Here is a 22,748-nt window from a genome sequence, read left to right as displayed (position 1 = left end):
TTCTTTATTTTCTTTTTTTTAAAGTAAACACTAAGAAACCCAGTTCACATAAATAAACAGATGAGAATGGACAGAGTTTTGTTAAAGCAAAAAATAAAAATCCCAATTCTGGGAACTCCTTCCGAGTTACTGGCCCAAAGTCTCACAGTGATCTAGTATCAAAAATATCTGCAAGGATCTTCCAGCTGACCAGCCCATTAGGCACCACTCCACTGTTTTTCTGAAAGCAGTGACTTGGGACCTGGTCCCAGGGACTGGCAACAGGACCTGGTCCCCAAGGCCTGGTGTTGCTCACTTGCTCACCCCCATGCAGGTCCCCAAGAGCATAGAGCGTGGCAGGCATTACCCAGTCAGGGTGGGAGACCCAGACCCCACCTCCCAGTCCAGTCTCAGGCCCAGGCACTGCCCGTCTTCCAAGGCTCTACATGGCCCAGAGGAGCTTTGAGCAAGCCCATCAAACCTTCTAGTACATAAGCCAGAGGGCTCTACCCAAGGATGGCTGCAGCCACCTACTGCACAGCAATCCTGTTCCCTGTGCTCCTCGGAGACGCCGGGCCCAGGCCAGGAAACTCAGAGCCCTGGAAACAGTGTCCGGTGCCCAAGGACAGCTAGGATGTGCTTGCTACACAGAGACCTGCAAAGGACTCAACCACGCGTGGAGGTCATCTGGAACCCCCCAAGAGCCTTTTCTGCTGACTGAGAAGTTCCTGTTCTTCATGTGCTGAGCAAACCGAGCCCTTGATATGCCAGGCCTGTGCTAGGGGCTGGGCTCGATGATGAACAGAAAGACCTGGGTGTGACAGCAGCATGCTGGGCAGTGATCCAGGTGCTGGGATACAATGGCCAAGCCCCCCCGACTGGGCCTGCTCACGCTCAAGGGGAACATGGGCAAAGAATCTGTTACACAACATGAGGTCAGGGTGTACCAGTTGCTGGAAGAAAAGAGCTGGGCAGGGAGCCCAGAGGGCCACAGGAGGTGGTCAGGAAAGGCCTCTCTAAGGAAATGCGATTTGAGCCAGCATGAGGCTCCCCGAGGAAAGTGCAAAAGCCCTGAGGCAGCACAGAGCTTGGCAGGGCTCAGGAACATCAAAAGACTGGAGCATGGCGTACTTGACGGCACGCAGCTGTGGAGGAAGCTGGAGTGGAGGCCAAGACAAGTACTTTCGGTTTGAGCACCCAGTGATGGGAAGTTGCTGGAGTGCTACAACCTGGTTTGGTTTGAGAAGGAGCCCTCTCGCTGCTGGGGACAAACATGGAAGCAGAGACGGCAGGCCAGAGACACTGATGGCTTTGACTAGAGCATGAAGGTGGCAAGCGGTGAAAAAGACACCCTAATTCCTAGACCTAAAGTGCCACTGATTCAAAACAAGCTGCCATTTGTGGGGGGGGACGACACATATGTCAACATAAAATAAATAGGTAGAGGGACTTCCCTGGTGGTGCAGTGGTTAAGAATCTGCCCACCAATGCAGGGGACACGGGTTCGATCCCTGGTCTGGGAAGATCCCACATGCCGCAGAGAAACTAAGCCCGTGAGCCACAACTACTGAGCCCACGTGCCGCAACTACTGAAGCCCATGTGCCTAGAACCCTTGTTCCGCAACGAGAAGCCACCGCTATGAGAAGCCCAAGCACCGCAACAAAGAGCAGCCCCCGCTCACGGCAACTAGAGAAAGCCCGCGCGCAGCAACGAAGACCCAATGCAGACAAAAGAAATAAAATTTAAATAAATAAATAAGTTGGGATACATAAATAAAGATGTATCCCAACTTAAGGAACATGAAAATGCCAAAGGGAAAAAAATGCATGCACGTCTTGGGACAAAGAGAGGAGAGTAGTAACAAGTGAAAGAGGATTTTGGCAGAGGAGGGCAGGGTTTCTGGAATATTTAACAGGCCTAGCCACGTCTATAAAGGGTAAGGTAGTTTAAGAGAAAATACTCCGCTGCAGCTCTTGAGAGAAGGGTGCAGGAGGCTACCCTTGGTTGTCTCCACAGGCCAAGGCCCTCCGAGCCTCTCCCAACCCCACAGGTCTCAGCTCACTCGGCTCTACTGGCTCTGGCAGAGACAGGGAAATGGTCCCGGAGTCTTCACAAAGACATCCTTCCCCGTGCTTTCTCCCGGATGGTGCAGGTTTCCAGGCCCAGCTGGAGAGACTGGAAATGCTGCCATCCAGAGGCCCCAGGTGAGCCAGGATGTGGTGTTGAGAATGTGTACAGTTCCTGGGCCCGCTTCTCAGATGGCGCCTGGATAAGCCTGGCAGGAGATATTACTGGGGCCTGTCGGTCGTGGTCAGCGCTTCCTAGAGGATCCCCATCTCATCCTTACATGAAAACTCAGAGTTCAAGTAACTCTGGGTCAAAAATGGGGGGGGGGAAATGGCCAAATTCCAAAGTACCGAAAAATGAGCAGAAGCCCACACAAACGCACCAGAGCTACACATGCTCATGGCCAAACCCTGGGTTCCAGGGAACAGCCAGGCACCCCAAAAGCGTGAAGCACCCTCCTGGGACCCTCCTGCTCATTGGGTTGCGGTGCCTTTTGTGCAGGCATGGACGATGTGCCTAACTAATTGCCTGAGACCGCCCTGCCTGTGTGTGTAGGTCTCTTAACAGGCAAGCACACAATCACGAGATCCACGTCAGGGTGACAGAGGAGAACCTCACACAAACAGCTATCAGAAGGTGCTAAGTGCTACGCGGAGAACCAGAACAGGAGGGGTGACAAGTGTGGCCTGGGTGGGTCAGAGGGAGCCCTTCGGAGGAGGTGACATTTGAGCTGAGACCTGAATGAGGAGATTCGCTGACAGGACGAGGACAGCCACCTCTCCAGAAACTGTCCCAGCACTGGGATTTCCCCGGGCTCAACCCCAGCCCGTCCTCTGTGGATCCCACCTCCAGCCAGGAGATTCCGTGAGACTTGATTCTCTGCAGTGGAGAGGATTCAACAATACACTGTTTCAGACTCTCTACATATCTCCCCAAGAATTCTGCTATTACCCTCATGCACAAAGGGACACGCTCCCTCAACCCCACCTCCTGAGAAGCATCAATTCAGCAACTCCCCCAACCCACCCTTCTCCTTCTGAGTTAGCTTCTTGAGGTGTCCTGGGAGACAGCTTCTCCTCACTAGACTGCAAGCTGCAGCTCTTGGACCCCCTCAAGTTCAGCCTGCTTCCTGCTGCTCTAGAAAGCCCCAAATGCTAGGGTTAAACTGCCCTACCCGGCAACTTGAGAGATCCACTCCCACCCTGAGGACAGGCACCGTTCCCTCAGACCCAGTTCCCACACAACCAGCATGGTCCCCAGCCAGTGCTCCCTGGTCCTTTTAAAGAGGAAAAAAAGAATTCAGAAGGCCCTGGGAGATGGCACAAACCCTGCAGTCTCCCGAGCTGCCTGAATGGCCCATGAGTCCTGCTTACATAAGAGCCTGGTTCGAGCAGGGACAGGGCTGTGCCAGCCTGCCAATCCCCACAAGCTGCTGAGAGGCCCTTTATCCCCCAGAGGGCTGGGAGACGCTCGTGGCCCATCTCTAAGTAACCACAGGACTGGGCGTGGGGCGGGGGGTGAGCCCCAAACACCACCCACAGCGCCCTTGTCCATAATGAGAACTCTCCCTCATGTTTACATAACACACACCATAGTGGGAGGGCCCCCCCCCAAGGACTTAGCAGTAAACTGCCCTCTGAAAGTTAAACTTTTAGGTAAAATCAACAGGAAAAAGAAACTTCCATCACCATTGGGACAAAGTCCACAGGTGTCTGGGTGCCTACAAAGGCTTGCCTGGCCAGCCTCATCTCTAGATGTGGAGTCTGGCCTCCAGGCCTCTGCACAAACTGTGCTCCTCCCTTCCCGGAAGACCTCCTCTTTCAGGCCTCAGCTTAGATGAAAACATCCTGAGGGCAGAGGTTGTGGTTCATTCAGCCCAGAATTCCTGGCGTATGACAGGTATAGAGAAATATATACATATATATGTTGGAAAGAATGAACTAATAAATAGACGATGGACCGGAAAACAGGTGAGCAGAGCCCACCACGGAAGAGTGCCCAGACCAGCAGAACCTGCCAGCAACCTGTGCAACAATGACGGGCAGGCCCACGTGCAGTCTTGGAGGCTCCCATCTCAGCATGCCCAGGTTCCAGAAGGAGGGGGACAACAGGGAACAGGACACTTGTGGCCAGGGTGGACCCAGGGCTTACAACCACCCCGTAAAGCCAACTTCCCTAGGTTGGGACCACTAAGGACGGGTCGCATAGGGCCACCTGAGCCCAACACATGCAACACTGGACTCACCCAGGTCCCTGCAGCAGGCCCCCACTCACCCTTCTACTACTCCCTGTGACCCTGACCGCAGGGAGAAGATGCATTCATCTACCCATTCGGAAGCTGCAGGAACAAGACACCAAGAGCCCCTGCCCTCAGGGAGCTCATAATCTGTCCGGGTAGAAAGACCATCAAGTTCCCAAATGAAAACACAACCACAGCCCAAGGAGGGCCAGAGGAGAGGAACAGAGTGCAGGGGTCACACTGCAGACAGGACAGTCAGGGAAGGCCTCTATGAACGACACTGAAGCTGAGCTCTCAATAACAGGAAGGGAGCAGGGACTTCCCTTGTGGTCCAGTGGTTGAGAATCCGCCTTCCAATGCAGGGGGTGAGGGTTCGATCCTTGGTCAGGGAACTAAGATCCCACATGCCACGGGGCAACTAAGCCTGCATGCTGCAACTACTGAGCCCGCACACTCTGGAGCCCATGTGCCACAACTAGAGAGAAGCACACTCACTGCAATGAAGAGCCCGTGCACCGCAATAAAAGATTCCACGTACCACAAATAAGACCCAGTGCAGCCAAAAATAATAAATAAATAAATATTTTTTTAAAAAAGACAAAAAAACAAGAAGGGAGCAGGAATGGGAAAAAACAGAGGGAAGATCAGTTCTGGCTGAGGGAAGAGCCTATGCACAGGGCAGGGATGTGGACGTGGATGTTTGAGACAAAAGCAGTACAGCAATGAGTGAGCAGAGCAGGGGGTAGAGGAGGGACCAGAAGACTCTGAGGGGAGTGTTTTCAGGCATGTGGTGCTAAGATCCTCCCCCCTACATGGGAGAGACCCTCTGGCTGCTGCTGGGTGGGGAACACAGCCAGGAGGGGCAAGAACAGAAGCGGTGCACTTGTGAGTACGAAGGCTGTGACAGGCATCAGAAGACCAGGCCCACTTGGAGTACCTGCCTCTTGGAATGGTTCTTTGTCACAAAAGTTAAAAAGTGGGTTCTGGGGAGTTCCCTGGTGGCCTAGTGATTAGGATTCGGCACTCTCACTGCAGAGGCCCGGGTTCAATCTCTGATTGAGGAACCATCCCGCATGCTGCGCAGCACAGCCAAAATGCAAAAAAGAAAAAGGTGGGTTCTGACTGGGCTTTGACTTCACTGAGGGTCATCCCACAGAGGAGGACTGAGCAGATCATCCCAAAATGTGACTTTAGTGTACGTGATGTTGTATCAGAACTGATCTTTGGCATCTGGGCTTCTTCCTCCATCTTCTGGGCATACTGTTTAGCAAGAATCCATCTCCATGGGCCTTGTTCACTGACAAGTCATGATGCGTTCAAAACAGGCCACATGCAGGGCTTCCCTGGTGGCTCAGGGGTTAAGAATCCACCTGCCAATGCACAGGACACGGGTTTGAGCCCTGGTCCAAGAAGATCCCACATGCCACGGAGCAGATAAGCCCATGCACCACAACTACTGAGCCTACGCTCTACAGCCCACGAGCTACAACTACTGAGCCTGCGCTCCACAACTACTGAAGCCCACGCGCCTAGAGCCCGTGTTCTGCAACGAGAAGCCACCACAATGAGAAGCCCGCGCACCGCAACAAAGAGTAGCCCCCGCTCACTGTAACTAGAGGAAGCCCGCACGCAAAAATGAAGACCCAACGCAGCCAAAAATAAAATTAATTAATTAATTGAAAAAAAAAAAAAGAAGACACATGCAGAAGGCATTTCAGGTGGCATCACTGATGCAGATCTGTCTTCATCCACCTAACCATTTATCCTTACCCGCCTAATGATTTATACCTGGACTATGGGCCAGGAAGTGTGCTGGGCACTTCACTCTCCTCAGTGGCCCTCCAAGACAGGTGTCTTTATCCCGGCTTCATGGATGAGAAAACTGAACTGTCCCGAGACAGTTAAGAAACCGTCCCGAGAGCAGACCCAGTGGCTTCCAAAGGCCACAGCCACTCGGCCACACTTCATTCCTTCCTCAGGGCATGAATGCCTGGGCCAACCCACAGTGAAGCCACTTTGAATCTAGTAGAACCTAGGCTCTGCCGCTCACTAGCTGTGTCACCTGGGGTACATCTCTTCACTCCTCTGGGCCCTGGTTTCCCCATCTGTCAAATAAGGATAAGAGGACTTTCCCTGGTGGCACAGTGGTTAAGAATCCGCCTGCCAATGCAGGGGACACGGGTTCGATCCCTGGTCTGGGAAGATCCCACATGCCAGGGAGCAACTAAGCCTGTGTGCCACAACTACTGAAGCCTGCACTCTAGAGCCTGCGAGCCATGACTACTGAGCCCGCGTGCCTAGAGCCCATGTTCCGCAACAAGAGAAGCCACCGCAATGAGAAGCCCGCGCACCACAACGAAGAGCAGCCCCCGCTCGCAGCAACCAGAGAAAGCCCACGAGCAGCAACGAAGACCCAATGCAGCCAAAAATAAATAAATAAATTTAAAATTTTTTTAAAAATAGGGATAAGAATAGTACCAACTTCATAGGTTTACTGTGAGGGGTAAATGAGTTAATTGATAAAAAGCACTTAGAGGGAGCACTGTATCAGTAGTGGCTTTCATCATGATGCTCTGGCTGTGCCCAGGTATTAAAACATCCTCAGCTGCCACTGTCGATATCAGCAAGAGGGTGTTAAGACCTCACCTGAACTTGACCAACCAGCCCAAGGTCTCGGGCTTTTCTCATCCTCATCCAGCCAAGACTGTCAGTGAAAGTACAGGGTTTCCCAAACAAACTCAACTGCGTAGTCTTTGGGGAGCACAGTCCCCACCCCGCCACGCAGGGCTGTCAACCCTCCACCTTTTTCACTCCTCAGGAACCAGTTATTCAAGAGGCTCCACTAGGCTCAGGGTTCCCCGTCCGCACCCCAGTGCCCCACCAGTGGGCTCTAACAGCTGCCCTGCCCTGCACCCGCCCAACCACACCAGGCACTCAGCTTCTCCCACCACCTCCTCCATCCAGGCCCCACCTCCTCCACCCAGGCCCCGCCACTGGAGTCAGGCAAACCAGAGGCCAAGGCCCAGCTCCACTGCTTCCTGGCTCTGTGACCTTGAGCAACTTAACCGACTTCTCTGAGCCTGTTTCCTTACCTGTAAAGTAGAAGTTAACACTGGTGCCCACCGGATCAGGGGTTCACAGGACTCAATAAACTCTGGTCGCTGTTATTACCAGCACTGCCAGCATCACCAGCAATGCCGCGGCTCTGGCTCTTCTACGGATGAGGAATCAGACAGACCTGGGTCTGGATCCTGTCTCCACTACGATGTAATCTTGGACAAGCTCCTTCACCATTCTGAGCCTCTGGTTCTTTATCCACAAAACAAAGAAACAAGGAGTACCCACCTCTCAGGGTTTTTGGAAGGACATGAGAAGTGTGACCTGTCGCTGATATGATTATCCAGCAACAAAAAGTAACCCAGAAAGAGGGGGATCATAACCTGGCTCCCATCCTGCCTGCAAATGCAAAATCAATCCCAAAAGCGTTTTCTGAAGGCCTGTTGGATGCAGCCTGCAGAAAGGTGTGAATGAAGAGATCAAGCAAGCCCCATCTCAGAGTACAATACTTTCCTGCAAACAGGCACCAAATTTAAGTGCAAAAGTCAGAGACCAGCATATTAAAACAGCGCTTGGTGGCCAAAAAAACCCAAATTATCCCTCACCTTCTACTTCAGAAGGACACAAGAATTCACAAGAAAAAAGTATAGGAAACAGCAGACACTTAGGATGCCACCTCCCAGGTTAAACAGATATTTATATTTTACTCTATTTACATCAGATTCCTTTAAAAAAAAAAAAACAGCTGAAGCCTTCCCTATGCCTTTTCCTCGCCCTCCATCTCTATCCAAGCAACGGTTCCTCTAACTACTGTGTAATTCCCACACATTTCTCATCTCATATTACAATTTATCCTTTAATTAGGTATATGTCCATAAACAACACACATTAAGTCTCATTTGGTATGTTTTTTAAATTTATAAAATCTTTTGCTATTTGCTTTTTTTCCACTCTACAGGATGTCTGGAGATTTATTAAAGGACCAGGAAATCAAACTAGATTGGTTTTCATATAATGGAATCGTGCACAACAGTTAAAATAAATGAACCAGAGCTACACGTAGCACCTCTCGCTTTATGCACACCCCTTGAAGATAGATTTCCAGCAATTTCATAATGTTCTTTATTGCTGGCCTTTGCTGTCACAATTAAACAGATTTTGCTCCAAGGAGCTCAGAAAGATTAAGTAACCTGCCCTGGGTCACAGTTATTTAGTGAGCGGCAGAGCCAGGCCTGTCCAAAGCCCATGCACCTATAGCACCATTACACACGAGTCTACGTTCTCCTTAATTTTCACCATCCACCAAGTTTTCCGGCTCTAAACAACTGCCTCTTGACCAGAACTCTAGCTTACAGAACTTTCGTATACTTATTCCTGTGGAGAAAACTGAAGCAAGAACCGTATTGGTCGAGGATTATTCACAAGATGAGAACCAATAGAGCTACGCTTTTCTGGGGGGAAGGGGGTGGAAGATCCTAAATGGGGCAATGGGGACCCCACGAGGATGAGGCTGCCTTGCCTCCGGGAACCCAGCTGTGGGAAATGGGCAGTGACCTGGGCCCAAGAAGGCTGAGAGGGACTGATCATTCCAGGAAATAACAGACTCAAAAGATACAGCAACTATTTTTGAGCTGCTAGTGGGATCATTACTTTGACCTCTCATCTGCAATGGCAAAACAAAATTAAAAAAAAAAAAAATTCCTATAGCCTCGGATAAGCAGTTCCTTTATCGACCTTGCTCTGATCCCAAGACAATCCCAAGGCCTGCTCTGCCTTCCAAGGAACTGCATCAGCCAAAGCCCGAGAGTGACCTGTTCTACCCGCTTTGTCTCAATTAGGCCACTGAAGGGACACATCGTCCTCTCAGACCATAGAAGGGAGAATGGCAGCGTCAGCAAACTGTCATCACAGCAGCAGCAAATCTCCCCTCCAGCTGGAATCCCACCTGCCAAAAACATCAGATATCAACCCTCACTAACTCACTGTGTCACTGCGCAAGTCCTGCACCTTTCTGAGCAGCATCTCCATCGCTTGTAAATTACACGTCCTAATCTCCAAGGTCTCTCTCAGAGTCAAATAGGTCTTTTTGGTGGGTGTTAATCACTCAGTGGATAGGGGGTCGCTTAGGGGTGGAAGGATGGACTTAGTCCCAAACAGAAATACATTCTTTGCTATGGATAATTGAAACCTTTTCTCAAACTGTTAAATGTGAGGGAAAGAATCTCTGCTATTTTTATTAATCTGCAACAAACATCCAGAGCTGATCGGCCTTAACACAACATTGTAAGACAACTATACCCCAATAATAATTTAAAAAATAAAAATAAAAAAAGCTGATCGGCATGCTGTGCAAACTGGGCTGGGAGACAACTGCTCCTCCTGTACAGAAACTCTGTAGCTATCACCTCAGTGCTTACTTGGCAAATGTTAGCAGAAAATGATAACAGAGAACACAGCAAATTAACAATTTTATTTTCTTTCTCCAAGGTCACTTTGAACAGTGGGTTTGAAGCTCCTCCCTCCTTCTGGGAGGGAAAGGGTTTGAGTAAAGTAGAGCATGTCCTCCAGTCCAAGCCATGGGCCTCAGGCTGTGCCCAGCTTCCCGGAACAAAAGTGCGCACCCCAAGGCTTCTCTGGGGCCTACTTTATCTGCCTGCCGACTAGCAAAACTAACTCCATTTTGTAAGACCATACGTATCTTCCATCCTGCATCTTTCAAAGTGAATGTGGCTTTTTCTCCAGGGTTACACAGAGGTTTTGAGAGGGAAAACTGTATTAGGAGAACTTTATTAGAAGAATGTCAATCTATCATCATGAAGTTGAATGAAGCATGAGATTACTGAATCCTACTTCCTCATTTTTGAGCCATGTCAAAAATGATTAAGGACTTCTGGGTTAAAGGTTTCAAAATATTCTGGGTAAATTACCGCCAAAAGTAGTAACAATAGTAGTAGTAGTAGTAGTAGTAGTAGTAGTAGTAAAGGGGGTGGGCAGAAGCAGTGGTATTCCACTCGTGAATAAAAACAAGAAATCTCTCCTTGTACTTACATGAGCCACCTAACATGATCAAATTCACAGAGACAGAAAGTAGAATGACAGTTGCCAGAGGCTAGGCAGAGAAGAGAAGGGGGGTTAGTGTTTAATGAGTACAGAGTTTCAGTTATGCAAGATGAAAAGAACAGAGTTCTGGAGATGGATGGTGGTGACGGCTGCACAACAATGTGAATGTATTTAATGCCACTGAACTGTACTTTTAAAAATGGTTAAGGTAGGGTTTCCCTGATGGCGCAGTGGTTGGGAGTCCGCCTGCCGATGCAGGGGACACGGGTGCGTGCCCCGGTCCAGGAAGATCCCACATGCCGCGGAGCGGCTGGGCCCCTGAGCCATGGCCGCTGAGCCTGCGCGTCCGGAGCCTGTGCTCCGCAACGGGAGAGGCCACAACAGTGAGAGGCCCGCGTACCGCAAAAAAAAAAAAAAAAAAAAAAAAAAAGGTTAAGGTAAATTTTATGTGTATTTTACCACAATTTTTTTAATTGGGGAAGGGAAAAAAGAAAACAAAGAAACCTCTCAACCTGCTCATTTTCATTTGGGGACCAGCATGGCATAGAGGTTAGCAACTGAGACTCTGGAGTCCTGAGTTTCTCTCTCTGTTCTGCACTTACTAGCTCAGGACCTTTGAGCAAGTCATCTGACATCTCTGAGACTGTTTCTCCATCTACAAAAACAAGAATAATTAATAGTCTCCTACCTCACAGGGGTGTGAAGACAAGAAAACAAGGTAACAGAATCTCACGAGCACAAAAGTAAGCACTCTTTAAATTATCCGTATTAATTTAATAATAAATTAGTTTATTATTTAATGTTACTTATAAGTCAGCATAATTAATTAAAGTATTAACATTATATTATCAGCTAGGTCGGTAAGTGCATCAGAACACTTCGTTTTAAGGGAAAGAGGCCCGAGTTGGGAGTCAGAAGACCTAGACTTCAAGACTGGCTGTGGGTGTGATATTTCTCCTCGGTGACACGCAGGGGTTAACTGAGATGATCTCTTATATTAACAGAAAACAAAGATCAGCTTTCCTGGTCGGCGGGAGCCAGCACTGGAGCTACACCTTCACCGCCTAAGCCTCTCAGGGAGACGTCCCGGGCGAGGAAGGGATCCAAAGATCAAGCCTCTCTGGGCTGATTGCAAAGCCCCTTCCAAAGCCCGAGGCAGAGGCAGGGTGCAAGGTTTGTGCAAGACACCCTCAGACTGGAAGCAAGGGTTCCACACCCTCGCTCCTCCCCTGCCAAAGTCTGCAACTCATCCCGCAGGGAGAGCTGCAAGGAACCTGTAAGCTTCCCAGGTCCTGCAGAGACCCCAAGAAAAGGCAACCGCAAAACAGCCTGGGTTGCAGAATTAGAAGTACCTCCCCCGCATATGCGCACTGCGATTTACGAGTGGCTCCGGGGCACAACGCGCGCCTACTGCGCCTGCGCCTTCCGGCTCGGCACAGGGCGAGAAGGGGGGGTTCCCGTTGTCTCACGAAGAAAAAAATGGGTCTGCGGCGGTCGCTCGGCCCCCGTTTCTTCGTTTCTTACCTCAGAGTGCTTCATGGCTCCCTCACACGGCGGCTACTGCTCCTGCTGCTGCAGCTACCTGCCCGCGACACTGCAAGGGATACCTCACGCGCTCACGACCTCCCCGCGAGACTAACCGCGGCTCCGCGTCCGCCCCGCTCCTCCCTGCCGCGCGCACCCCTCCAGCCAATCAGCGCACGGGGCGCCCACTTCGCCCTCGCCCAGCAGGCCTGGTCTGAACGAGAAATAGCCGCTCTCGCCACGGGGCTAGCCAATCAGCTTGCAGGACCCACCGAGGGGGCGGAGCGCGGGCAAGAGGGAGGGGGGTCGGTAGAAAGAAGGGGCTTGGCTACCCACCAATCAAAGGGGGCCTCCGCGCCGCGAGCCCCCCTGCCCCGCCCCTTGGTGGCGTCGCTGTGGAAACCAAGGGAAGCCAAGGTTACTGCAAGGCGCGGGGGAGGGAGCTAGCAGTTGAGTGACGTATAAGGCAGCATCCACGTGGTGGGCAGCTCGACTGGATGAATTCCGAGGTGGGCGGCCCCCGGGGGATACCGGGGAGCAACGGGAGAGGGATAGCGGTTGGAGGCATGGGCTGGGGCACCTGGATGGAGAGGCCTTTCTGGCTAGGGGACCCGTACCTGTCATGAATGGGAGGAAAGGAAAGGGGAAATGGGTGGTGAAAAGCCTTCTGGAACCGCCCCCAACCTGTAACCATTCTGGGGCTGTCTTCACTCCCCTTTCAATGCAAGCCCCCGCCCCACCTTGCTCGACTCGATGGGCAGGGAGGCCACATTTGTCTCTACCTGCACGGTCCAGTATGGTCACCGCTGGCCACATGTGTCTAGTGAGCCCTTGAAATGTGGCTGGTCAAAACTGAGATGTGCTGTAAACATAAAACACAAACCGATTTCAGAGACTTAGTACGGAAAGGAAAATGTAAAAAAAAAAACCAAAAAAACCTCATTAATCACCTTTTATGTTGATTACACGTTGAAATGATATTATTTTGGATATATTGGATTAAAATGCATTATTAAAATTAAATTCCCCTGTTTCTTTTTACTTCTTTAATGTGCCTGTTGGAACATTTAAAATCAAACACAGCTTGCATGTGGCTGGCGGTTGTCCCTCTCACACTAGCTCTACTGGACAGTGCTGGTTTGGGGTCACGCCATGCTTTTGCTCCATTGATTGTCATGAGCAGGCTGGGAGGCTGGTTTCCACCACACACAAATACACACACACACACACAGACCCATGCACACTTAAGACAGGACCTGGCACACTCCCTCACCTTATCTCCATTCTCCTGATTCCAGACCCTGCCCCTGAGCCTTCATCAACCATTGAACCCTTCAGAATTCAGAGGCCTGGCATCAGGGACATGGTGAGAAGTCCTCAAAGATAGATCTCTGATTCACAGGAGAGCAGGGCAGGGAGAAGGTGAGTCAATGCTTAGCACTTAGTCATCCAGGTTAGGCTCTAGAGACTTCTAAAGCTACAGCTTTTGGGGACCCCTGTCTCCAAGTAAAGGAAGCTAAGGCTGTGGTCTTCAGAAATTCATTACCTTTTTCATCGGGCGTATCTGGGCAAAACAGAGGAAAACATAGTGTTTTATACTTGTACTTTCTCTTGTACAGATCTCTTCCTGTTAGCAGTTGTGGGGCTCACAGTATCTTGAGATCCTTTATGTACCGACAGGCCTCATTCCCTGGCCTCATGGAGGGGGATGGGGGACTACTCACTCAGAGGCCACAAGTTTAAATTGTACGAAGTTGAGTTACTTGAGGTGTCTACTTCTGAGATGCTGAGGGGGCAGGGTTGAACCCCTAAAACCCAGCCATGTTTTGCTACTTTGCCAGTTTTGCCAATTTCCAGCTTCTCCAATGTGGTCTGAGTAGGCATGTCTTCCCTATCACTGGGTTCCAGCTAGGTAAGGCGTCTGGTGTCCAAATAGGTGTCAGTTTTGGAGATTCCACACACATTCCTACAGACTCAGAACATTCTGGAATTTCCCTTTCGAGACTGCTTCCTGAGCCCTGAACTCACTCAACAGGCACCAAATAATTTTGTGAACCTACTATGCTGTGTGCCAGCCGAGGCATAAAAATAATTTCCGCCCCTCTCCTCACCTACAAGAAATGCATAGAAAAGGCATGATCCAGCCTGCAAAGAAGTCCTTTGTTTTTTGTTTTTGTTTTTGTTTTTTTGCGGTACGCGGGCCTCTCACTGCTGTGGCCTCTCCCGCTGCAGAGCACAGGCTCCGGACGCGCAGGCTCAGCGGCCATGGCTCACGGGCCCAGCCGCTCCGCGGCATGTGGGATCTTCCCGGACCGGGGCACGAACCCGTGTCCCCTGCATCGGCAGGCGGACTCTCAACCACTGCGCCACCAGGGAAGCCCAGTCCTTTGTTTGTGATGGGTAGTACAGGTGTGAGGACCCCTTGTTGGCCTCACCTGGCTTCCAGTAATCAATCTGCCAGCAGAAACCAAATCCACCCTCAGAATGAAGACTGGCCACTTTGTTCAAGCCATTTATGACACTGTACCACGGCTCTGACTATACCTGTTGGTAGGGACAGCTAGATTGTCCAGCACAGTGGCTGATTCATAATGGTGACAAGTAAATACATTTGGTATTTGCTGAGCCAAATGTGATAAGTCCCTTAGAGCAGTTTCCAAAGGGGAAATTCTATTTCCCACATGAAAGTAAGATAGGATCTTGATTCTTCCAGGAACCTGGCTTGGCTTGTTTTTGGGTGTGTCATCAAGCTGATTCAGAGCTGTGTGAGGGAAGGTAAAGCCTATAGCAGACAAGCCAGGGCTGGATAGCAACTTTCCACTGTGTCAGGAGCCCCAGAGAGAGGTTTCCCAGGTTCTATCTTGTCTGTCTTTTTAATTTTTATTTTTAGGTCCATGGGATTTATTTTCTTTCTTTTTATTGACGTATAATTTACATACAGTAAAATTCACCTTTTTTAGTGTACAGTTCTGAATAAATACAGACATGTAACCACCACCACAGTCAAGATATAGAACATTTCCATCATCCCCCCAAATTCCCCTGTATCCCTTTGCAGCAGATCCCAGCCCCTGGCAACCACTAATCCAATTTCTGCATCAATACTCTTGCCTTTTCCAGAGGTCCTTTAAAATGGAATCACACAGTAAATAGACTTTTGATCCTGGCTTCTTTCATTAACATAATGCATTTGAGGTTCCTCTGCATTGTTTCCTGTGTCAGTAGCTCAGTCTTTTTTATGGCCGAATAGTATTCCATCATGTTGCCAGATCACAGTTTATTCATTCACCCACTGAAGGATATTGAGGTTTTAATGGCTGTTGGTAATGAAAAATAAAGCCTTGATAACCATTTGCTCATGGGTTTTTATGTGAACATAGGTTTTTATTTCACATGGGTATTCCACCATGGGAAGATTGTTAGCTTGTATGGCTGTAATGCTTTTGAAGTTCTTTTTCATGAAGAGAAGAGTTGAAAAAAATGGCGATGCTTTTTTTAAAAAAATTAAGTCTTTATCATCATCTGAGTCACACCTTAACATAAGCTGAGTGCTCACCATAAATACTCAGTATGCTAAACACTTTACACCTCAGTATTTTATTCACTGGGTGACCTCAGGCAAGTCACATGACCTCTCAGAGCCTCAGTTTCCCTACCGGTAAAACGGAGGTAATGATAGTCCAACCTCATAGGATTATTATCAGGATTAAATGAGTTAATACACATCAAGTGCTTGGAACCGGCCTGACACAGAGTAGGACCATGTCAGTGTTAGCTATTATTATGATGTTCATTTCCTGGCCCCTCTCAAATTCATCCAAATAGCAACCCTGGGAGGTAAGATCTACCCTTATCCCATTTCATGGAGGACATACGTAGCAATTCGAGAGGTAGAGCAAGTTGTGCAAGATCACACAGGCAGTAAATAAGTAAATAGTGGGTCCAGGATTTCAACGGAGGCTGACCGACTCCAGACTCACCTGCTTAGTTCTTTATTTTATTTTATTTTTTTATTTTTGGCTGTGTTGGGTCTTCGTTGCTGCACGCGGGCTTTCTCTGGTTGCAGTGAGCGGGGGCTGCTCTTTGTTGCGGTGCGCAGGCTTCTCATTGCGGTGGCTTCTCTTGTTGCGGCGCGCGGGCTCTAGGGCATGCAGGCTTCAGTAGTTGTGGCTTGTGGGCTCTAAGAGCGCAGGCTCAGTAGTAGTAGTTGCTCCGCGGCATGTGGGAGCTTCCTGGACCAGGGATCGAACCTGTGTCCCCTGCATTGGCAGGCAGATTCTCAACCATCGCGCCACCAGGGAAGTCCTGCTTAGTTCTTATATTAGGGTTCTACTGGATACCAAAGAAACAGAACCAGTAGGATATATGTGTTTGTGAGTGTGTCTGTGTATTAAGAGATTTATTTCAGGCATTGGCTCACACGATTGTGGGGGCTGGCAAGGCAAGTCTGAAATCTGTAGGGCAGACCAGCAGGCTGGAAACTCTTGGCCAGGAACTGATGCTTCATCCTCAGGGAAACCTCAGTATTTGCTTTTAAGGCCTTCGGTAGTGAGAGCACAGAACCCTAACCACTGTACTGTCAGGGAATTCCCTCAGTGTTTGCTTTTGAAGACTTTCAACTGATTGGATGAGGTCCACCCACAATACCAATGGTCATCTCCTGTACTTAAGAGTCAACTGATTATAGATGTTAGCCTAACCACATCTACAAAACACCTTCACAGCAGCACTTAGATTAGTGTTTAATTGAATAACTGGGTACAATTGCCTAGCCAAGTCGATGCATACAACTACCCATCACATCTTCTCTTCTTCTCTGAGTTGAGAGCTCAAACCTCTGCTGAGATTTCTGCAGAGGCCACTTTTCCAATAACATTCCAAAGTGCCCAGTGAGTGTCCAGGTCAAAGAATCATAGCCATAAGAAGAGATGTTGAGTTTGGTTTTTGTTTTTTTCTTTTGGGGGGCAGGGGTTAAACAATTAAAACTTCCTGAACATGACCCAGGCTTGCTCAAGGAAGGGAGAGTTCCCAGCTCTCAGGTTACCCCTAAACACAAGGACACCCTTCTCATGATGTTTTTGGCCCACTCAGGGCTATGTGAAGACCCTGCCACATCTGTTAACTCTTAAATTTATAAGTGTGAGGAAATCCACAAGCTCTGAGTTTTTCCCCATGGTGACTCTCCCGCTATCTGTTTATGTAGCTTTTAAAAAAATCAAACTCTCTCCCCTCCATGATTGGTTCAGGAACCCTGCAGTGCTGTGCCCCTGGGCACCCAGCCCAGATTCATCCTCCCAGGTCAGCTGGTGTGTGTCCTAGTGCAGGGTCCTTACTGACACGGTTACCCTGGGGTCGGGGGTGGCCAGGGATGGCCGGAATCCCCCTGCTAGACAGCAGGGAAAGGCCATGGCATCTTTCTCAGGAGTTCCAACCTGCACATGGGCAGTAGTTACCAGAAGCTTTTTGCCAGGATGTGGGTGGCTCAGCAGCCCACCATTCAACCAGACAGCTAGTCACCCCTTTGACAGCACTTCCTGGGCACTTCACAAATGTTGAATCAACATCAACTTCAAAGCCCTATGAGGCAGGTACAACTACTACCCCCATTGTACAGATGAGGAAGCTAAAGGCCCTGGAAGGCTCAGTAACCAGCCCAAGATCACACAGCCAGGAAGAGCTGGAACCAAGAATGAAACCGGGCTGTCTGGCTCCAGAGCCAGTGTCACACCGCCCAGACCTCCCAAGCAGTTCTTCCAGGAAACTCTCCCCTTCACAGGGCACTACCACCTACCCCCCCTTCCCTTCTCAGGTGGTACCCCTTTCTGAGCCTTCTTACCCCGTCGGCCCTGCCCTTGACTACAGACACCCCAGACTCTCAGAGCCGAAAGGGATCATGTTGCCCACAGATGAGGAAACAGAGGTCCTGAGACGTGTATGACACGCCCATGTCTCCCCCAAATCATAAAGGTAGTGGGGAGGGGAAAAAGCAGCAGGTGTATTAAAAACAGCCAGGAATATTTACGAAGCGTCGGTTCCAGACACGTTTCTGGCACTGGAGACCCAGCACTGACAAAGACCCAGTCCCTGCCCTCGTGGTGATCGCAGGCTGGGAGGAGGGTGACATTTAGCATGAAAACCAAGGAACAGAGTAATTTCAAATTTCAGTGGCAGGGGTTCTTGAGAATACGGTAAACTGAAAGGCTTGAGGAGCTGGACTGAGAAGACCTCTCCAGGGAGATGAACTTTGGTCCCGGGTGCTCACCTCGCTTTACATGGTACTGTATGGGTGAGGACAGGGACAGTACCGGGGCTCCCAAGTGCATTCTCCCTACAGCCGGTAGAAGAGGGCGGGTGGGTAATTTTAGTCCCAGAAGCAGGGTGGGTGTCTGGGGAAAGGAAAGATTAGGTAACTCCCCCGGCCCGAGACTCCTGGCAGGAACTGATTCCCACGCCCCGTGAGATAGGAGCGGGCAAGTTTGCTTCTGCTACGGAAGGGGCGGAGTCTTCCCCGACCCCGCCCCTTCCCGGAGCAGCGCGTCGTAACCTATTGACCCAGGCAGGGGGCGGGCTGCGCGGCCGGCCGGGTCGTCAGGAGCAGTAAAGCAAGATCGCTATTGGTTCCCGTGGAGGGTGGGCGGGGCTTCCGTCTCCCTGGGGCGCAAGCCACGGGGAGGCGTTGCCGAGGTCGGAGCGGGAAGGGGCGCGGCCGCGAGCCGGGGGCTGTTGGCGGCTCGGCCCCGCCCCGGATATTGCGCGTCGCAGCCTTGGCGGCGGCGATTGGTCGAAACTGCGTAGGGGGAGGGGCGGAAGGTTCTGGAGGGGGCTGGCGGGCTCTGGAAGCTTCCGCCGGGCGGGTATATAGACTCCGGGAGCGGGGGGCGGCGGAGCCGGGGGACGGCTGCAGCTGGGCGGCGGGCCTCAGGCGCAGGCAATGGGCAAGGACTATTACCAGACGCTGGGCCTGGCCCGCGGTGCGTCGGATGAGGAGATCAAGAGGGCCTACCGTCGCCAGGCGCTGCGTTATCACCCGGACAAGAACAAGGAGCCCGGCGCCGAGGAGAAGTTCAAGGAGATCGCCGAGGCCTACGACGTGCTCAGCGACCCGCGCAAGCGCGAGATCTTCGACCGCTATGGGGAGGAAGGTAGTGTGCGCGCGCGCGGCCGGGGGCGCGGCCCCGCCGTTTGACAGGAGGAGAAACCGAGGCACAGCAGCCACGCTGCGGCGCCCCGGGGGCGAGCAGCCCCCGCCCTCTGGCCACACGGGCCTCCGTTCTCGGATAGGCGGCCGCCCAATGGGAGGAGCTGCGCTGCTCGCCCAGAAGCTTCTAGTATGTCTGGGGCTGCCCCTCCCTGGGCGCCCGCCTCCGCCCACGGCCCCGATCGGTCCGGGTTGCAGCAGGAGAGGGTTCGGAGGCCTAGCTTGACTGGTGGCATTGTGGCCCCGCGGGCCCTAGGCTCACCTGGGCGAGGTGGGAGGCTCTGCCGCCCTGGGGTGCAGGGCGGGGCCTCTGGCTGAGCGCCGGGCACAGCCTGCGTGTAGTGAGCCTGCAAACGAAAGTGACAGTTAACGCCGAGCGACCTCCCGGGGCTCCCTGAGGGTGGAGTGAGGTAATCCCTGTAAAGTGCTTACGTGGCTCCGTGCCGGGCACGTAGTCGGCCGTCAAGGTGCATGGAGCAATGGGGCCTGTCTCTGCCCAGCCTCCCCGGGGTAGCCCTCTTCAGGGAAAAAGAAAGCTTTCTTGTTGTCCAGTTGCCCGTTGATGACTCAGGCTGGCTTCTGGGCTTGGTCTTCAGAAAGAAGTGACTTTTTAAATAAGAATGGTGGCAGTAAGTGCCAGGGTGTGGGAATTTGAAAGTCTCCGTTTACAGTTTCACCTTCTTCTCTATTCTCCCACACGTCTCTAGCCCTAAAGTATTTAAGAGTTAACATTTAGTGAAAATTGATCCTGGGTTGTGCTTTTTTCATCGGATCTGTTAGTGAATTCTTTGTACTCCTTGTAACATTGCAGGAAGGATGGGTTACTCAGGTGTGAGGACCTGGGTGACCCCAAGAGATGTGGCCATCTCAGAGCTTGAGCTTTTCACCACTGTCATGCCACAATGAACTACCTTACCTTGGGGAGTAAGGGTTCTGTTTTTGCCGCTGCAAGTGGGAGGTAAAAGCTTGGGGTTCTTCCTTATTCTTCCCAGACAGACTAAGAAAATCCCTCCTGCAATGGTTCCTAAGCTTTTTTCCTTAAGGAAAGCTCCTGGAGAGCTAAGCTCCTAGCCAGCTATCTGATTTCTTCTGCTTTTGCTTTTCAGGCCTAAAGGGCGGTGGCCCCAGTGGCGGGAGCAGCGGTGGTGCTAACGGTACCTCTTTCAGCTACACATTCCATGGAGACCCTCACGCCATGTTTGCTGAGTTCTTCGGTGGCCGAAATCCCTTTGACACCTTTTTTGGGCAGCGCAACGGGGAGGAAGGCATGGACATCGATGACCCATTCTCAGGCTTCCCCATTGGCATGGGTGGCTTCACCAACATGAACTTTGGCCGCTCCCGCCCTGCCCAAGAGCCCACCCGAAGGAAGCAAGATCCCCCTGTCACCCATGACCTTAGGGTATCACTTGAAGAGATCTATAGCGGCTGTACCAAGAAAATGAAAATCTCTCATAAGCGGCTGAACCCTGATGGAAAGAGCATTCGCAACGAAGACAAAATCTTGACCATTGAAGTGAAGCGGGGGTGGAAAGAAGGGACCAAAATCACCTTCCCCAAGGAAGGAGACCAGACCTCCAACAACATTCCAGCCGACATCGTCTTTGTTTTAAAGGACAAGCCACACAATATCTTTAAGAGAGATGGCTCTGATGTCATTTACCCAGCCAGGATCACCCTTCGGGAGGTAAGGCACTAGGCAGGGCAACGTCTGTGGAGGGAGAAGGCTGCTTTTTGACACAGTTCAGTATTTGCTTGACACATTTCTGAGCTCTTGGTGCATGCCAGGCTTGGGAGGTGCAGTAGCAACAAGACTTTGCAGGGCTCTGTTTTTCCAGAGCTTCTGTGCTGGTGACCTGGGTGGATCTGGGGGCAGGGCCTTAGCTATAAAGGCCTTATGGTGCTTCCCCTACGTTAAACAGCCTCTGGGCAGGATGTGAGCTTCCGAAGCTACTCTCTATCTAATGTTGTCCATTTGCTTTCCAAGGCTCTGTGTGGCTGTACAGTGAATGTCCCAACTCTGGACGGCAGGACCATACCTGTTGTATTCAAAGATGTCATCAGGCCTGGCATGCGGCGAAAAGTTCCTGGAGAAGGACTTCCTCTCCCCAAAATGCCCGAGAAACGTGGGGACCTCATTATTGAGTTTGAAGTGATCTTCCCCGAAAGGATTCCCCAGACGTCAAGAACCGTTCTTGAGCAGGTTCTTCCGATATAGTCAACTACGTTCCCCAAGGACTGACCAGGGACCTTTCCAGAGCTCAAGGATTTCCAGACTGTTCCACCAGCTGTGGACCCACGAGAGGCCGGGAGAGCCCAGGGAGGGCTTTCATACTGCTGAATGTTTTCTAGAGAATATATTACAATCTTTTAAAGTCGTGCACTAGACTTAAGTGGTTTTTCGAGCGATAAGGTGGCAGGTGGTGGGGACAGCAGGAAAAGGCAGTCCAGTCTGCCCCGCTGGGTCCTGCCGCCCTCCAGGATGGGCCCACACCCTCCTCCCCCAGGCCTTGCCCAGGGGGAGAGGCAGACCCACAGCTGGACTTGATCCCTCTGTAGTCCCTTTGCTTGCAGATGTTAGACGTGGTATGGACCTGCCTTCTTGGTTAGCAAACCCTGTACACTCCTCAGTTTCTGTTGTGTAATCAGTTCATGTTTTATTCTGTATTTGTCTCCCACGTCTTACTCTTGCCCTGAAGAATCCCGTCTTTTCTCTTGCCATCTCAAATTGAGAACCTAGACTATTTTTGCCGAACTGCCTGGCTGGCTCCCACAAGCAATACCTCTCTCGTTCCAGCAAGACCAAGGGAGCCGGCCTCCAGTGAGCGGGTAACTTGTGCAGCTGCCTCTCCCGCGAGCGTCCAGGGCCCTGGCCGGAGCAGGGGGTCCTCTCGACCCCTGGCTCCAAGGCTGAGTGCGCTCACTTTCCTTTTCTGTAAGGCAATCTTTTGGCACACCTGGGATTTACCAGTGGCCCAGGTAATTTTTCGTTTAATGGACTCTGGACTCTCAAAAGGATCTGATCCTTTTGCATTTTGCACAGCCCTAGGTATAATCCCTTTTGATAAAAGGGTCTTTGCTTCTGATTACAGGAGCACTGTGGAACGTCTGTAAATATGTTTTTATAATTCCGTGTAAAGTTGGTGTGCACTCAAATGAAACAGTCCACAGCAGCTGCTGCTCTCTGTAAGGGGCCATGATGGAATTCGGAAGGAACCTGGTGGGGGCGGGGGGAGGCATGTAGGAACAAGAATTGTTCTTGCAGGCCAGTCTGGTGCTCAGACCTTTAGACTCATTGTAAGTTGCCACTGCCAACACAAGACCAAAGTGTGACTTGTCAATGTGCAGTGTGATAGCATTAAAGACTGATGCTAAACCTCAGGGGAGCGGTCCTGTGACTCTGTTTGAGGGCTCTCCTGACGGGCTGGGGTGGGGTCTGGACAACCCTCCAAAGTCAGCCTGGGTGGGTGGGAGGGGTGAGCAGAAGGCAGGAGTCCTCTGCAAGGGATAGAGAAGTCGCCCTCCTTGAGCTGGATGTGGCGTGGATAACAGCAACCCACAGGACTCGATCCAGGCATCCGGAGAGCCCAGTGGATTCAGAGCTTGCTTTTTGTGAAGGTTGG

The 22,748-nt window shown here is 51.1% G+C and overlaps 2 protein-coding genes across 2 annotated transcripts in view; one reads left to right on the top strand and one right to left on the bottom strand.

The window, feature by feature from the left end:
- The window catches only part of TECR (trans-2,3-enoyl-CoA reductase), a 28,538-nt gene extending 16,471 nt beyond the window's left edge, over positions 1–12,067 (bottom strand). The window contains exon 1 of the mRNA XM_060094078.1: positions 11,928–12,067. Coding sequence (XP_059950061.1) covers positions 11,928–11,942 — 15 coding nt within the window. The 5' untranslated portion in view covers positions 11,943–12,067. The remainder of the gene's footprint in view (positions 1–11,927) is intronic.
- A 6,701-nt stretch (positions 12,068–18,768) lies between these two features.
- DNAJB1 (DnaJ heat shock protein family (Hsp40) member B1) lies at positions 18,769–22,506 on the top strand. The gene is made up of 3 exons (XM_060094060.1): positions 18,769–19,069; positions 20,232–20,812; positions 21,113–22,506. Exons 1-3 carry the CDS (start codon positions 18,859–18,861, stop codon positions 21,341–21,343), a joined length of 1,023 nt encoding a protein of 340 aa, XP_059950043.1. The 5' UTR covers positions 18,769–18,858; the 3' UTR covers positions 21,344–22,506.
- The last annotated feature ends 242 nt before the right edge of the window (positions 22,507–22,748 follow it).

The sequence above is a fragment of the Mesoplodon densirostris genome, chromosome 3 (assembly GCF_025265405.1).
Source record: "Mesoplodon densirostris isolate mMesDen1 chromosome 3, mMesDen1 primary haplotype, whole genome shotgun sequence".
In the NCBI taxonomy this organism is placed as follows: Eukaryota; Metazoa; Chordata; class Mammalia; order Artiodactyla; family Ziphiidae; genus Mesoplodon; species Mesoplodon densirostris.
Note: the sequence above shows the minus strand (reverse complement) of the source record. Positions and strands in the feature narration are given on the sequence as shown.